Source organism: Schistocerca americana, chromosome 3 (assembly GCF_021461395.2).
Source record: "Schistocerca americana isolate TAMUIC-IGC-003095 chromosome 3, iqSchAmer2.1, whole genome shotgun sequence".
NCBI classification, from domain to species: domain Eukaryota; kingdom Metazoa; phylum Arthropoda; class Insecta; order Orthoptera; family Acrididae; genus Schistocerca; species Schistocerca americana.
This window is the reverse complement of record NC_060121.1, coordinates 229788010-229804052: the sequence shown is the minus strand read 5'-3', so window position 1 is coordinate 229804052 and position 16043 is coordinate 229788010. Positions and strand designations below refer to the sequence as shown.

Sequence of the window (16043 nt, the reverse complement as noted above, 5' to 3'; positions counted from 1 at the left end):
ACACATCATCTGTGTAATTACACATACCATGAATATAAGCGACGATTGTGATCAGGTCTTTTGTATATTTTCTGTTTTAATCGGCATAGTAGATACATGTTCGCATTTTTTTACTTTCAAGGAAATTCGTTGTACTTTTCCGTTTTAGTAAAGAAAGTTCAAAAATTGTACTTATTCAGTTCTTTCCCATTAGATGCAAGCAACTAATGAATTTATTATCGTCTTCCTCATGTCCTCAGTAGGAGCTTTGAGTGCTCCGGCAATTTTCTACCAGTTATATTTCTTTTCCTTCAGCATTTGTGTTGTTGATCTCTTGGCTCTCAGAAGCAAGTATGATACGAGGGTTGCCCAGAAAGTAATGCGCATTTTTCCTTCAACAATTCTGTATTGAATATAATGAGAATTACAGACACGAAAGAATGGTGTTTTATCTTCACACCCTATTTTTCCTTGCTATCTCCATCCCGTTCTATGGCCTTCCTTCATCGCGAAACAAGGGCGTGTATGCCCTGTCGGTACCAGTCCTTGTTCTGGTGCCGGAGTCAGTGCTTCACTGTGTGAATCACCTCCTCATCGTCCTCAAAATGTCTTCCAGGAACGGCATCCTTTATTGGCCGAAACAAGTGGAAGACCGAGGGGACCAGGTGAGGACTGTAGGGTGGATGCGGTAACACTGTTCAACCCTGTTTTGCGATTTATTCAGTAGTCCTCAGACGTGTGGGGCCGAGCGTTATCGTGTTGCAGCGTATTATCTCCTGGGTTGCTGTGGCGCCCAAGTCGCCGATAGCGCGTTTTGAATTTTGTTAATGTGTTAACATATGCTTCTGAATTAATGGTACCGCCTCTTGGCATCACATCAATGAGAATCACACCATCACAGTCCCGAAACACGGTTATCATGGCCTTACCGGCGGAAGCAGTTGCTTTGAATTTTTTCTTCTGTGGGAAGGCGGAATGGCGCCATTCCATCGACTGTCGTGTTGTTTCGGGCTCAAAATGATGAACCCAGGTTTCATCACCTGTCACATTCGGGGACAAGAAGGCCTCCCCCTCGGCTTACAAACGCTGCAACAAATCAAGACAAATGTTTTTCTGTGAGATTTGTGATCCACCGGTAGACACCGCGGGACCCATATTGCTTGCACACACTTTTGAATATCCAAGAATGCGTCTAATTGCATCCAAAATTCGTTTGCTGATTGATAGATGCAGCGCCAGCTTCAGAGTTGTAATGCGTCCGCCCTCGCGAATGTCATCAGCTCGCTGCAAAATGTGGATTGTCTCCCCGACCGCTGCAAATCGTGGAGCTCCGCCGAAACGCCTTCTGATGACATCACCCTCCGCGCCCAGCGACTAACTGTACTTCTGTCGACAACAGATTCTCTGTAGACTTTGCGCAAGCGTTTGTAAATATTCGCCACAGTCTCTTTCTCTGCAGTGATAAATTCAAATGGGGCCACGTTGCTTGTAACGTACACCACCTGCGGACGCCATTTTGAAACTACCCTGCAGCTACGCTATCTGTCGGAAGTGACTGAAACGTGGCGCGCACATTCAGGAGACTTCAAAAAATAGATATGTAACGTTTCGCATTCGTTGCATTGTTTTCGGCTGAGAAAAAAAGTGCGCTGCTTTACTTTCTGGGCAACCCTCGTACTGTGCCCTTGTATGAGCAACATTACATTCTCTTTGAACCACTCCATCGCTCACGCAACTCGTCTCAACAGCAGCAAGAGTAGGCAAGATAACAGACAAAAGCTTTCTGTTCTGCTAGTGCGAAGGCGGATAGGACGCACTTCCTTTGATGGTTCGCTGAAAGACCGACAACCAGCGGAACACGAGAGAATGTCTATCGAACACAGTCGAATACTGTTTATTCACGCGGGTCTAGCGTTTACAACAGAGAGAAGTCTCGTTTGCTCTTGCACGTTCGCATGTGTTCGTTTTGTGGACTGGCAAGACAGCCAATCCACAGTGACGGGTAGCCGAAAGGCACGCGTTTAAGCTCACGCAGGCTGGCGTGAGGCCTGGAACAGTTAAAGGAGTTATACTAGCAAGAAAAGTACGTAGCTGCTGGAATACTTAACTTTAACCCATAATTGGTGAACATCGGTCACAAGATAAATAGCAAATGATAATGGCGTCTTGCTAGGTCGTAGCAATTGACGTAGCTGAAGGCTATGCTAACTATCGTCTCGGCAAATGAGAGCGTAATTTGTCAGTGAACCATCGCTAGCAAAGTCGGCTGTACAACTGGGGCGAGAACTAGGAAGTCTCTCTAGACCTGCCGTGTGGCGGCGCTCGGTCTGCAATCACTGACAGTGGCGACACGCGGGTCCGACGTATACTAGCGGACCGCGGCCAATTTAAAGGCTACCACCTAGCAAGTGTGGTGTCTGGCGGTGACACCACAGTTCGCTTCGATGTAAAAGATGCATAACACGTTAACCACGCGAGGTGATGCAGTGTTTAGCTGGACTGGCCGCGCAGTCGGAAGGACAGCCGTTGAAATCCTTGTCCGGTCATCCAGATTTAGGTTTTCCTTGTCTTTCGATAAGGCCTGTTTCCCTCCCTCATCCTCCATGCGTTCCTAATTTGTACTCCATCTCTAGAGAGCATCCTAATCTTCGCTCTTGCATTTCCTACTGTGCTTTGTTGATTAGTCGTCGCTGCTGGAGTTCTGTCCTGCTTTTCTGTCTTTGTTAGCATACATCGTTACGCAAAATATCTCACTAGACCCATTTGAGGCTGTTGTATCGAACGGGCTAAAAAAATTCAACTTAATCGGCTGGAGTGGCCGTGCAGTTCTAGGCGCTACAGTCTAGAGCCGAGCGACCCCTACGGCCGCAGGTTCGAATCCTGTCTCGGGCATGGATGTGTGTGATGTCCTTAGGTTAGTTAGGTTTCAGTAGCTCTGAGTTCTAGGCGACTGATGACCTCAGAAGTGCTTGTAACGAGAGAGAAATCGACGTTGTTCGTTCTTAGTGGGCGTCGCATGAAACACATGCTGAGAAGTACTTGTCTGGGCAGAGTCCAATTCACATGAATAGAAATAGAAAAAAGGACATGTGCGAGTAGGAGTGTCGCTCTGAGGATCCCAGACAAACTTGGTTATGAATGTACACAGTTCATCCATTGCGAAATCTAGAATCTCCACAATTTTTGTCTTTTGTCGACATCTATACTGGTATGACATTGGTCCTGGGGATTCCAAGACTTTCCAGATTCTTCTCAAGTCAGAAAACAAATGACAAAAGAAATGTTTTTTTTCTTATGATATAATTACAAATTCGCAATTTTCTGCTTCTTTCGAGTACTTGCATAATGAAACCTCGCTTCTTGCCAAATTTCATGATTCTGCGTCAGCGGGAAGTAGCCGGTAGGTTTTGATGAGTGAGTTGCGAGTGTCAAAGTATTTGACGTAAATGGCCGTATTTGTCGATTGCATTGACTTAGAAGCTCCAACTTTTTACGTCGCTAAGGGGCCGTAGGCCTTAACCCTGACAATACGAAGGCGTTTTCCATAACGCGCATTACCAGCGGCGGGTTACTTTATGTCGACCCGAAAAAAAATTGTTAGTTGTTGTTGAAGACGTACTGGTGTATAGTTAGGGGTCCGGAACCTGAAAATACCTTCTAGCGCAGCAGTGTCAGTGCACTTTCAGTAACGAGTGCTATCGTCTTCACGACCAACAAATAAAAAGTTATAAGAAGGTAAATTTCGTTCATTGTTGCCGACTTCTAATCTCAATTTCTGTGGGGAAAAAACCACAAATTGGCATTCATAAGAGGAAGAACAACACCAAAAATGCAGCAGGAGCGTAGTATGTAAGAAATTATCCACGCAATCTGCCACTGATGATGCCTTGCAGAAAACAAAGGCGAAACGCGTATGGCACTAAAATTGTGTTTTATTCAGTTGCTGTCAGACGGTCCATAAGCAAAAATTATCAGTATACCCTAAAATCTCAACATACTTTATAACAGATACTGATATGCAAGCAAGGCCTTGAACCTCGAAATATTGAACACGATATTCATTAGGGAAAGTGGCATCTGCTACGTAAACTTAAATTCTTGGGTTAAGTTTAACTGAAAAGTTTAAAACGTATTGGGAATCGGGTAGGAAAATTCATTAAAAACAATAAATAATTTTTCGGAAATTTAAATTCCAAGGAAACTGACTAGGTTACAATTTTTTTCAAAAGGTGGCCAGAAAGTCCCCCCCTGCCTTCCCCTTGGTATTGGGAGGGTTAATGTGGCACATAAATTTAGACTTGATACGTCTGCCCTTTCCCGAGAAAACGGGTTTCTAAAAGTCGGACAGAGATAGACAGACGGACAACGAATGGATCCACTTATGGTTCCATTATTACCAATTGAGTCACGGAACCCTAAAAACGAAAATGTATGTATCCGCCGAAACATCAGAGAAAATGCGCTCAGTGACTCTTAGGACACAGACATGGGATTCACGTCGGGCGATCTGGGTGGTAAAATCATTCACTCGAGTTTTCCAGAACGTTTTTCAAAATGGCTCTAACAAGGGAACCTCCCCATCGCACCTCCCCCCCCCCCTCAGATTTAGTTATAAATTGGCACAGTGGATAGGCCTTGAAAAACTGAACGCAGATCAATCGAGAAAACAGGAAGAAGTTGTGTGGAACTATGAAAAAAATAATCAAAATATACAAACTGAGTACTCCATGAGCAAGATAAGCAACATCTAGGATGACCTGAGCTCAGGAGCGCCCTGGTCCCGTGGGTAGCGCGAGCAGCTGCGGAGCGAGAGGTCCTTGGTTCAAGTCTTCCCTCGAGTGAAAGTTTAGTTTCGTATTTTCAGACACTTATCAAAGTTCAGGCACTCACACATAATCAACTTCGCTCTCCAAAATTCCAGGACATGTTCCGATTTGCTTGGACATAAACAGGATTTCACGGTCTACACACGGAAAAATTTGAAAACGTTAAAAACATATGTTTTGACAGAGCATAGGGAAAACTGTGCGACTGTGAGACTGTTGCATTCATTTGTTTCAGTTTGTGTGACAAACTCTTATGTTTTCATCACTTTTTTGGGAGTGATTATCACATCCACAAGAAAACCTAAATCGGGCAAGGTAGAAGAATCGTTTTACCCATTCGCTAAGTGTAGAAGTTAGGTGGGTCGACAACAGATTCCTGTAATTGGACGCACATGCCGTCACCAGTGTCGTATAGAATATATCAGACGTGTTTTTCTGTGGAGGAATCGGTTGACCTATGACCTTGCAATCAAATGTTTTCAGTTCCCATTGGAGGGGCACATCCTTTCGTCTATTAATCGCAAGGTTTTGCGGTGCAGTCGCAAAACACAGACACTAAACTTATTACAGCGAACAGAGACGTCAATGAAGGAACGGACAGATCATAACTTTGCGAAAATAAAGTAAGTAAAAATTTTCACTCGAGGGAAGACTTGAACCAAGGTCCTGTATCTTCGCAGCTGCTCACTCTAACCACGAGACCACGGCGCTCCTGCGCCTCTAGGCTCCTTGATGTTGCCTATCTTGCAGATGGACTACTCAGTTCGTATATTTTGATTATTTTTTTAATAGTTCCACACAACTTCTTCCTGTTTTCTCAATTGATCTGTGTTCAGTTTTTCAAGGCCTATCCACTGTGCCAACTTATAACTAAATCCGAGGGGGGTGCGATGGGGAGGTTCCCTTGTAAGCACTATGGGACTTAACATCTTAGGTAATCAGTCCCTTGGACTCAGAACTACTTTAACCTAAGGACGTCACACACATCCATGCCCGAGGCAGGATTCGAGCTGCGACCGTAGCAGCCGCGTGTTTCCGGACTGAAGCGCCTAGAACCTCTCGGCCACAGCAGTCGGAAAACGTTTTTCAACACGAACAGTTGTGTCCCAGTACAGGACACATTTTATCCATAAAAATTCCATTGTTCTTTGGGAACACGAAGTCTATGAATGGCTGCAAACGGTCTCCAAGTAGCTGAACGTAACCATTTCCAGTCCATGATCGGCTGACTAGGACCAGAGGACCCCGTCGCTGCCATGTAAACACAGCACGCACCATTATGGAGCCACCATCAGCTTGCACATTGGCTTGTTGGCAACTTGGGTCTGCCGTCCTGTGTGGCCGTACGGTTCTAGGCGCTTCAGTCTGGAACCGCGTGACTGCTACGGTCGCAGGTTCGAATCCTGCCTCGGGCATGGATGTGTGTGCTGTCCTTAGGTTAGTTAGGTTTAAGTAGTTCTAAGTTCTAGGGGACTGATGACCACAGATGTTAAGTCCCATAGTGCTCAGAGCCATTTGAGCCACCTTGGGTCTATGGCTTTGTGGGGATTGCGCCACACTCTAACCCTACCGTCAGCTCTTACCAACTGAAATCGGGACTCGTCTGACCAGGCCACGGTTCCTCAGTCGTCTAGGATCCAACCGATGTAGTCACGATCCCAGGAGAGACGCTCAGGCGGTATCGTGCTGTCAGCAAAGGCATTCGCGTCGGTCGCCTGCTGCTATAGCCAAGTTTTGCCGCCCTGTCCAAACGGATACGTTCGTCGTACTTTCACATTGATTTATGTGGTTATTTCACGCACTGTTGCTTATCTGTTAGCACTGACAACTCTACGCAAACGCCGCTGCACTCGCTCTTTAAGTGAAGGCGGTCGGCTACTGCGTTTTCCGTGGTGAGAGACAGTGCCAGAAATTTGGTTTTCACCTCACACTTTTAACACTGTGGATCTCTGAATATTGAATTCCCTAACAATTTTCGAAATGGAATGTCTTGGGTCTAGCTCCGAGTATTCGCACATTCATTATGTATATGCCCGTACTGTGAGATGTTTCATAATGGCTGTAGTCGCCGCAGTGTCTGTTCCTTCGAACATGCAAGCTTGTGCAAAGGAATATTGCATCGTATTTCTGAACAATACAGGAACTGCAATGTGGTATCATGTCGTATGTAAGGAAATCTAAAACGTCCTGTATATTGGAAGATGGGTACGCGGCATTAGGTAAGGAAAACTTTGATGTATGGACTCGTAATTTGTTTTTCATGTACTCTGAAATGTAAGACAGACAAAAAAATGAAATGATCGTGTGGCATTGTTAGCCTCCCGGTCCCACCCAGGGAAGTTCGGCTGCCGAGTGCAAGTCTTATTTCAGTCGACGCCGTATGTCGGTGATGAGGATGAAAATGATGATGACAGCACAACACCCAGTCCAGGAGCGGAGAAAATCTCCAAGCTGGGCGGGAATCGAACTCAGGCCTGTTAAATGGTAGGCAAGCACGTAACCACTTAGCTAAGCATGCGGACACGTAAGACAGATAGTCTGCTTTAGCTCAGAGGAAATGCTTATAGTGCAGTGCGTAGGACATTGGCGACCAGGACAGGGAAATGATGCAGATTTGGGAACCAAGACGCTGTATGGTTAATTGTAACGAATTTGTATGTGCGAAAACGAGTGAGGTGCGAATTGGTACGTAGATCCGGTATCTGATTAAGCCAGGGTTCAAATCCCGGTCCAGTCATCCTGATTTGCGTTTTCATGGTTTTCACTAGATCATTGCGTACAACAGCCGAGACAGTTCTTTCAAAAAGCTCGCAACCGGTTTTTTGCTCCATATTTGTCCAAGTAAGCTGTTTGTTCATTCTTTGCTTGCGGCACAAGTGGTGATTTAAATCACTTTGATACCCGAAGCACCTGTGAGTCCCTCTACTGCTTGCCGGAGTACCAGTTTTCCTCTGTGAAATCTGGCGGAGTTGGGGAACCGGACCGCTGATATTGTTCATCCTCTTACGACAAGAGAATGCTCTTTCCTTTATGGAAGACTCGACCTCAAGGAGATACTGCGTCACGAGACAGAACAGCAGGTCCTGGCGATATTTCAAGGAAAGTTTGGGAAGTGCATTTTCCTATCAATCAAATGCCCCGCCCTCTGCTGCACTGCAGGATGTTGTGACAGAAGATCAAGAAACAATGCAGTGAAGACAACTGTGGTCAACAGTTACGGCAGACGAACAGCAACGACGCATAAATGGGGATCGTAACACCACCACAAGAGTGGAAACGCGGCCGTGTACCGTATCTTTCCAACCAAGGAGCAAGAACCCGGGTGAAGTGGGCAGGCGTGCGGCCACAGACAAAGGAAGAGGCAGATGCAAACACTGCGGACTCCGCAGCGCCCAAGGAACTGGATCCTACGGATCGAGGAGCGCTGGAGTGCATTATAGAATGAGGCAGACAAGAACTGACGTTTTAATAATAGTAGACGTAGTTAGATTTTGTACACGTGTAGCTTTTATTAATGCTAGAATTAGGTATTGTTATGGTAAGTAGCATTATGTTGGATTGATTAATATCGCCTGTGGCCGAAATTAAATTAATAACTGCACATAACATGGTGAACTACCGTACGTGGGAGTCATTGGACTTGATCTACGGTAAAAAGTGTTATTGTTGTTGTTGTTGTTGTTGTTGTTGTGGTCTTCAGTCCTGAGACTGGTTTGATGCAGCTCTCCATGCTACTCTATCCTGTGCAAGCTTCTTCATCTCCCAGTACTTGCTGCAACCTACGTTCTTCTGAATCTGCTTAGTGTATTCATCTCTTGGTCTCCCTCTATGATTTTTACCCTCCACACTGCGCTCCAATGCTAAATGTGTGATCCCTTGATGCCTCAGAACATGTCCTACCAACCGGTCCCTTCTTCTTGTCAAGTTGTGCCACAAACTCCTCTTCTCCCCAATTCTATTCAATACCTCCTCATTAGTTATGTGATCTACCCATCTAATCTTCAGCATTCTTCTGTAGCACCACATTTCGAAAGCTTCTATTCTCTTCTTGTCCAAACTATTTATCGTCCATGTTTTACTTCCATACATGGCTACACTCCATACAAATACTTTCAGAAACGACTTCCTGACACTTAAATCTATACTCGATGTTAACAAATTTCTCTTGTTCAGAAACGCTTTCCTTGCCATTGCCAGTCTACATTTTATATCCTTTCTACTTCGACCATCATCAGTTATTTTGCTCCCCAAATAGCAAAACTCCTTTACTACTTTAAGTGTCTCATTTCCTAATGTAATTCCCTCAGCATCACCCGACTTAATTCGACTACATTCCATTATCCTCGTTTTGCTTTTGTTGTATGTTCTAAACTGATACACACTCCACGTTAAACTGTGTCTGAAATTTTGGCCTCAGAACTGACCATAGCAAATGCTCCATTGTAGCTCCGAATATTATTGAAATGGTTCTTTGATTTCTCTTTAATTATTCGATCATTTGAAGTGATCCCGTGATACAGTACGTTGTAATAGAAATTTTGTGTTAACGGCCGCAAATTAACTTCCCCTTATGACACCACAATGTGAATGCCGTTGTATCACGTAAAGGAACCTCAGATGCGAAATGTTTTGCATTACAAGATCTCTTCTATTAATTCATCAAACCGCAATTATAACTCTCAAAATTATTTTGAATTACATTCATTCCACATTTAAATGTCGTGTCTTTCAAAACAACATTAGAATTATCATTATTAGTGTCCACGATATTCCTGTTACTTTATATATGCAAAAATTATCAAATTGTCTCTGTAGCTCATTTTCTTTCAGTCCGATCCGTTAGTGTTCTTCTTCGATGCACTGCCAAAAACAGATGAAGTTTGCATACAATAAAGGAAGTCGTAGCTATTCAAAATGAACAAATCGAAAATTAGGAACTTAACTTCAGATTTTGTGGTAACGATGGCAAATGAAGACGAAGTTAGTTCCGCTTACCCTTTTGACAAAAGTAAGTCAAACGACGGACATAGACAACGTTCAGTCTGTGTTCCCCCGGTGTCTTCGTTACTACGATGTTTTGTTGTTGTCCGTAGTGGAAACTACGGACAACATCAACGACTTAGCAATTGGGACATTGTCAACTGCCCAGTGAACGTGTGTGCAACAAGTTAATCATCTGCTATATTTGAGCATGAACTTCCCAGAATGCGATTTCACGAAACGTTTTTAGTTCCCTGTGTCATTTCTACCATAGTAAGTGATCGGTACTCTGAATAGAAATTGGTACCTTTGTGAGAGACACAGGAAAACTTTTTTCGTATGTCTATATCTATTTCTTTTTCTCTCTCTCAACCGCTAAGCGCGCACACACGTTGTTTTTTTGTTCACGTCTATGGCAAAGTACCTTTAGAATTACGTAAGTTTCATTGTCCTCTTATAATTGATATTAAATATCGATACTTTGGTTTTTGACGCTCACGTATTAATATAATGATTGTACGATTAATTGCTGATGCATAGAAAAAATTACTATCGATAGTAATAATTTGTATAAGAACGAATACAGCTTGTGTTTAAATCATAGGTAATAGGCTATAATGTAATAAATAAATAAGTAAATTTCCTTTTTTCATTTCTTCTGCGTAATGTACCTTAACTTCAAAGCTCGCCCTCGGATCTGCTCCATGCCATTATTGTCGACTGAGTGGCTCAACTGCTGAGGTCATTAGTCCCCTAGAACTTAGAACTAGTTAAACCTAACTAACCTAAGGACATCACAAACATCCATGCCCGAGGCAGGATTCGAACCTGCGACCGTAGCGGTCTTGCGGTTCCAGACTGCAGCGCTTTTAACCGCACGGCCACTTCGGCCGGCATTGTCGACTGAGATTGCGCAGTGGACTTTCCACTGGGCTAGTGGTCCGCGTCTAGTCAGCTAGATTTAGGTTTTTCACTGTTTCTCGAAGACGCTTAAGGCAAAAACTGGAATTGCTGCTTTTCCTTACCCATCTTCCCAAATCTGATCTTGAGCTTCGTCCACAATTATCTTGTCGTCGACGGTCCATTAACCCGTAATATTTCCTCCTCCAGTTACCAATGTTTTCTGTAGCCTCGTATCATAGAGACTTGATTGTTGTCCTTCCGTCATCCGAGCAGTTGGTGTTTTGTTGCTAAAATATGCTCTCTTAGCTGCTGACAGGCTACTCTTAATTTCGATTTCACAGCTGTTATAAATATGTTAAAGAAAGATGCTTCGCTGGTATTTAAAACTGTCGTTTCTTTCGGATGTCTGTTTATTTAAATGATATTCGTTGTGTTCATACAGTGTCGGTCGTAATTACCGGCACAGGGGCTGATGAAGTGACAGTGAAAAATAAGTAGAATGGCAACCATCGGCAGGCGTGGATCCTATGTGTGTGTGTGTGTGTGTGTGTGTGTGTGTGTGTGTGTGTGTGCGTGTTCACCTTGAAGTGCCTACGATTTTCGTAATAATAATAATAATAATAATAATAACAAAATTGTTTGATACAATAGTAATAATTTGTTTACATCGGTGCTTAAGCAAATCACTTTAACTTAACATTCTGTACACGTGGGCAGAGCCTCACAAAACCAACTTCTATTAAACGTAGCTTGTAATTTGTAGAACTGTTTCCGTTTTTGGGGCTCTTCGTTTTCACACAATTTATTCTCCGAAAGTTATCTGCGAAATTTCGAAATTGATATAGGCTAAACAAAAATGTTAACTTTTTACTGAAATGTGGTTTTTTGTTTCTTTGAGGGAGGATCATGACCTCTTCCTCCTTAAACTCGTATCTGGCCCTCCAGTACCTATCTAAGCAATGCATTTCAGCATTTGTAAAGGGGTGGGGGGAGTTAAAATACCAAAAATGCCTACAGAATTGATGGAAAACTTAAGGCTGACAAGCCTGGAATTTGAACAACTAAATAATTGTACTCCACATTTTAGGAAAAGCTATAGCATCTTAACTGAACGCCTTTGTTCGTGGCTTGTATCAATCAAGAGTCATAGTTTCCGTAGTTCCATAAATCTTTTGAGATGAATGCTAGGAACGTTCCTTTGGAAAGTGACATGGCTGGTTTTCTTCTCCCCTCTTGTTTTTTTTTAGTTATCCTGTGTTTCTAACGACCTTGTCGCCAATAGGATGCTAAACACTAATCTTCCTTCGTATTGTTGGTTCCACATGTTCGTAACGGAAGGCAGGTCTACACTCCGCTGGTATCACAGCAGTAACAGATAAACTGTTCTCTACAATTCCCACATGATCAGAGTCAACATAGCGATCGTGACAGATATTCTGGAAGACTTTCTTGCCGTAACGTTGTTACCGTATGTCAATTAGTGGATCAGTCAGTCATTGGCTCTAAGGTTTCAGGGTCGGCGAATATTAAAGGATGCCGTCACCGAGAAGCCTCAGCGAACATTTTGTCTCTAACAAAAGTTGTTCCCTATGCTGCGATCTATTAACCCTAGATGTTTGATGCAAATACTTCGAAATAATCTGCATATTATCTTGCATCTGCTGCCTTAGAAATGTTTATGAAAACTGCACTATCAGCTACCACGCCTATATTCACGCACAGTGGCACAGAAATTGAATTCTAAGAATCTATTTCAGTGATGCTACTTGTTGGCCATCTCTGTTGTTACTTAATTGGCCGTAAGAGATTGAAGCGCTGTCCTAACTTAATGAACTATGTTACCTACAATTATTACTCTATAAAGCCAGTTATTGTGCTTTTATCTAGAGTTTGGAATCTGAGCGACTTGTTCAGTGAAACTGAAAGAACAAATGTCTACGTTAAGTGTGTTTTAAAAGCTCTGTTTTCACATTTGCTTATTTTTCTATCCATTCCATCCTGTTCTGCTTTTGCTCTTTCTTTGTGGATCTCGAGTAAAAAATACATTTTCCAGAAAAGTATAAAATACTCTCTTAATTATTCATATAGAATTACAAGGTACTGTGTACAAAAGAAGCAGGTATCCCCACAATCTCTTGAATATCTTCATTAACTGTACTTGTTAATTTGCTTGTAAATTTAAAGCAGCATTTATCTTTTTCTTTCAGGAGACAACTTGCAAACTACGCCTTTGGATCGTTCGTACAAAGCACAAGTACTTGCTCATTACCCAGACAATGTTCCTTGGAATCCATTTGATGAAAATGCTGTTTGCATGGTAAGAATTTCCTACCTATTTAGAAATCACTGGCTCATAAATTAAAATTTTGCAGACACTGTATATATGGTAACTGAATCTGTTTTACACAGTTTAGAATTGTTAACCAATGAGTTGGCGAGGATGGAGAAAAGCGATGTACTAGTTCTACATAAAGTTAAAAACAGTTTCTTAATAAAATCTCTTAATAGTCAAGATTGCAAGTGAATATCAAGTTGTGACTAGTTTCAGCTGATTTCGCAGCCATCTTCTCATGGATTATAAAAACATATCTAGTGTTGCGTCATAGAATGCGGTTAACCCACAACGCCAGCGTAGACGCTCATTTAAGAGAGGAATCTCAGTAAAAATAGTGACATATATCACTGCGATAAAATAAAAGGTACTCGAGACCCAACTTGCGGACTTGAATACCTGTTATTTTATCACAGTGGTTTATGCCATTATTTTTACTGACATCCCTCTCTTAATGAGCGTCCAATTAGGCGTTGTGGCGTGGCCTCATTATACGTGTAGACACTGCACAAGTTTTTATAAATAATTTTTCGAAGTATGTATTTCCATCCAGCTACGTGAACATACGATACATTTGAACGGTTTCCTAGAACAGTGAAAACACAATTTCATAGTACCCTGCGACTAAAGCAAAGTTTCTATTCGTATTGTCAGCAGGGGCCCAGTGCAAATGCGTTACTCTGGGAACAGGCTTTCATACGGCATGAAACAGTGATGATGCCAACAACAATGATGATAATATATTTTAAAGACCTTTTGAAATTTTATTTAATGTTCTTTTGAAACTACAAATTAATGTAGCCAGTTATCGGTTACTATGACTGGTTATCGTAGTTCGTAGTTTTAGTTGATATTCATAACAGACATGGTCAAGCCTTAACATAAAATGCACTAACTGAAGAAAAAAATCGCAACACCAAGAAGGAGCTGTGCGACATAAATGACAGTTGGTAGGCGTGTTTCTACATTTGAAAGATGATATCTTTACAAATTTGCCCCAGTCGCATTAAGAGTGAGGTTTGCAGTGCCGCTATGAGGATACAAATACCCTGTAACGGTCGTGATTGTTGGTTATCTTTGAGATAGGACGTGGTGTAGTGATGTTTGTCAATAACGCCCTTAAGGCGACGAAGACGCCACTATCAGCACCGCACTGAGTTTGACGGAAGTCGTCTAATAGGACTACGAGAAGCCGGAAGTTCCTCCTGCGATTCTGCTGAAAGATTTGAATGCCGGACGCCACTTCGCCAGTAGCTTGAGTAGCGGTCCCTCAGATAAGGGACGCCCTTCCTCGTACTTCTGTCCGCTTTCGAACCGCCGTCTCCGTATCTTACTCGATACAACCAGTACGTAAGGGACCTTCTTCTTCGACATCTTGGCGAAATACAGGGCTTCTTTTCCGAAATCGAAATATTTATAACTTTTGGGAAACGAAAGCAATTCCGACGATTATGTCAGTATATAATTAGTTCTGCCAAGTATAAATATAGATCCCTCTGTCTGTACGGTAGCTTCCTTTCACGCTTACTGATTGCGATAGAAACAGTCCATCGCCATGAGAGCAACAAAAAAGGAACGATGTAAAGAGAATGCGAATGTACGTTAATCATTTCTTTTTGATCACTGCGTTTGTGCCACCTTTAATTACTACAACTGCATGCTCAAAAGACAGTAAGGAAAGAAGAAATGGGTACGTAAATGTTTGAAAAAGAAGAACGACGTACTCCATATTAATTTACTTTCTAAAATCCGATAGCCTTGCGGCGAAACATTAGTTAATGAAGTGTAGCGGGACAATGTTCAAAACATACCCGAAAGTACGTTCATAAACAGAGATAAGAACATATATGACTGACATGTCATCTAAAGTCAACGTACAAATTTAAAATGTTAGAAATAAGGAAACGAAGTAATACAGAATGCTGTGCTTATAACGTACATTGTTGTTCTACATGGTTTAGTTCTGGTATTTACAGGGTCACAGAGAAAACAACCTAGGTTTTGGAGGGAAAAGCCGCAATTTTAATGATCTGCACTACAACAGAAACAAGAAGCACAACTTCGGGAAAAATAATGTAATGTGTGTTCCAGCTCACAAGCAACATTGAAGCAAGTAGTTCCTGTGACTTAGTATGGACAGAGGTTATATTCGACAACCAGAAGAAATTAATAACTGGCTCCTTTTACCGACCCCCGGTCTCAGATGAAAGAGTTACTCAACATTTCAAAGAAAACTCGAGTCTCATCGCAAATAGGTACCCTACGCATACAATTATAGTTGACAGTGACTTCAATCTAGCTTCCGTATGTTGACAAAAATACATTTTCAGACCATATTGTGATAGAAAACAACTGCCGTAATTGTTCTAAATGCTTTTTTTAAAAAATTATTTTGAACAATTAGTTCACGAGGCCATTCAAATTGTAAATGATTACGAAAACACACTTAACCTCTTAGCCACAAATAATCCTGAGCATCACGACGGATACAGGGATTAGTGAACACACAGTCGTAGCGAGGCTCAATTCCCTAACAAACAAATTCACTAAAACTAAACGCGAAATGTATCTATTTATAAAAGCAACTAAAAATTCGGTTGACGTCTTTCTAAGAGACAGTCTCAAATCCTTCCAAACTATGTAAGTGAGGAGCATATGTGGCTTAAGTTCAAAGAGATAGTATCAACAGCATTCGAGAGAATCATACCAAATAAATTAATAACTGACGGCACTGACCCCCATGGTACACAAAAAAAAAAAAAAAAAAAAAAAAAAAAAAAACACGACAGAAAGCTGCTGCAAGAGCACCGAAAAAGGCACGTATAATTTAGACGAATGCAAAATCTCCAAGATTGGCGAAGTTTTACTGAGGCTCGAAATTTGGTGCGGATTTCAATGGGAGATGCATTTAATAGTTTTCACAATGAAACTCACTCTCTAGAAATGTGGCGGAAAATCCATAGAGATTCTGGTCTTATGTTAAATAAACCAGCGGAAAGGCTCAGTAAGTATCTTTACTGCGG

The 16043-nt window shown here is 42.2% G+C and overlaps 1 protein-coding gene across 1 annotated transcript in view; it reads left to right on the top strand.

The window, feature by feature from the left end:
* LOC124605139 (DENN domain-containing protein 5B) overlaps positions 1-16043 on the top strand; it is a 474504-nt gene that overhangs the window by 331556 nt on the left and 126905 nt on the right. The window contains exon 2 of the mRNA XM_047136622.1: positions 12896-13005. Coding sequence (XP_046992578.1) covers positions 12896-13005 — 110 coding nt within the window. The remainder of the gene's footprint in view (positions 1-12895; positions 13006-16043) is intronic.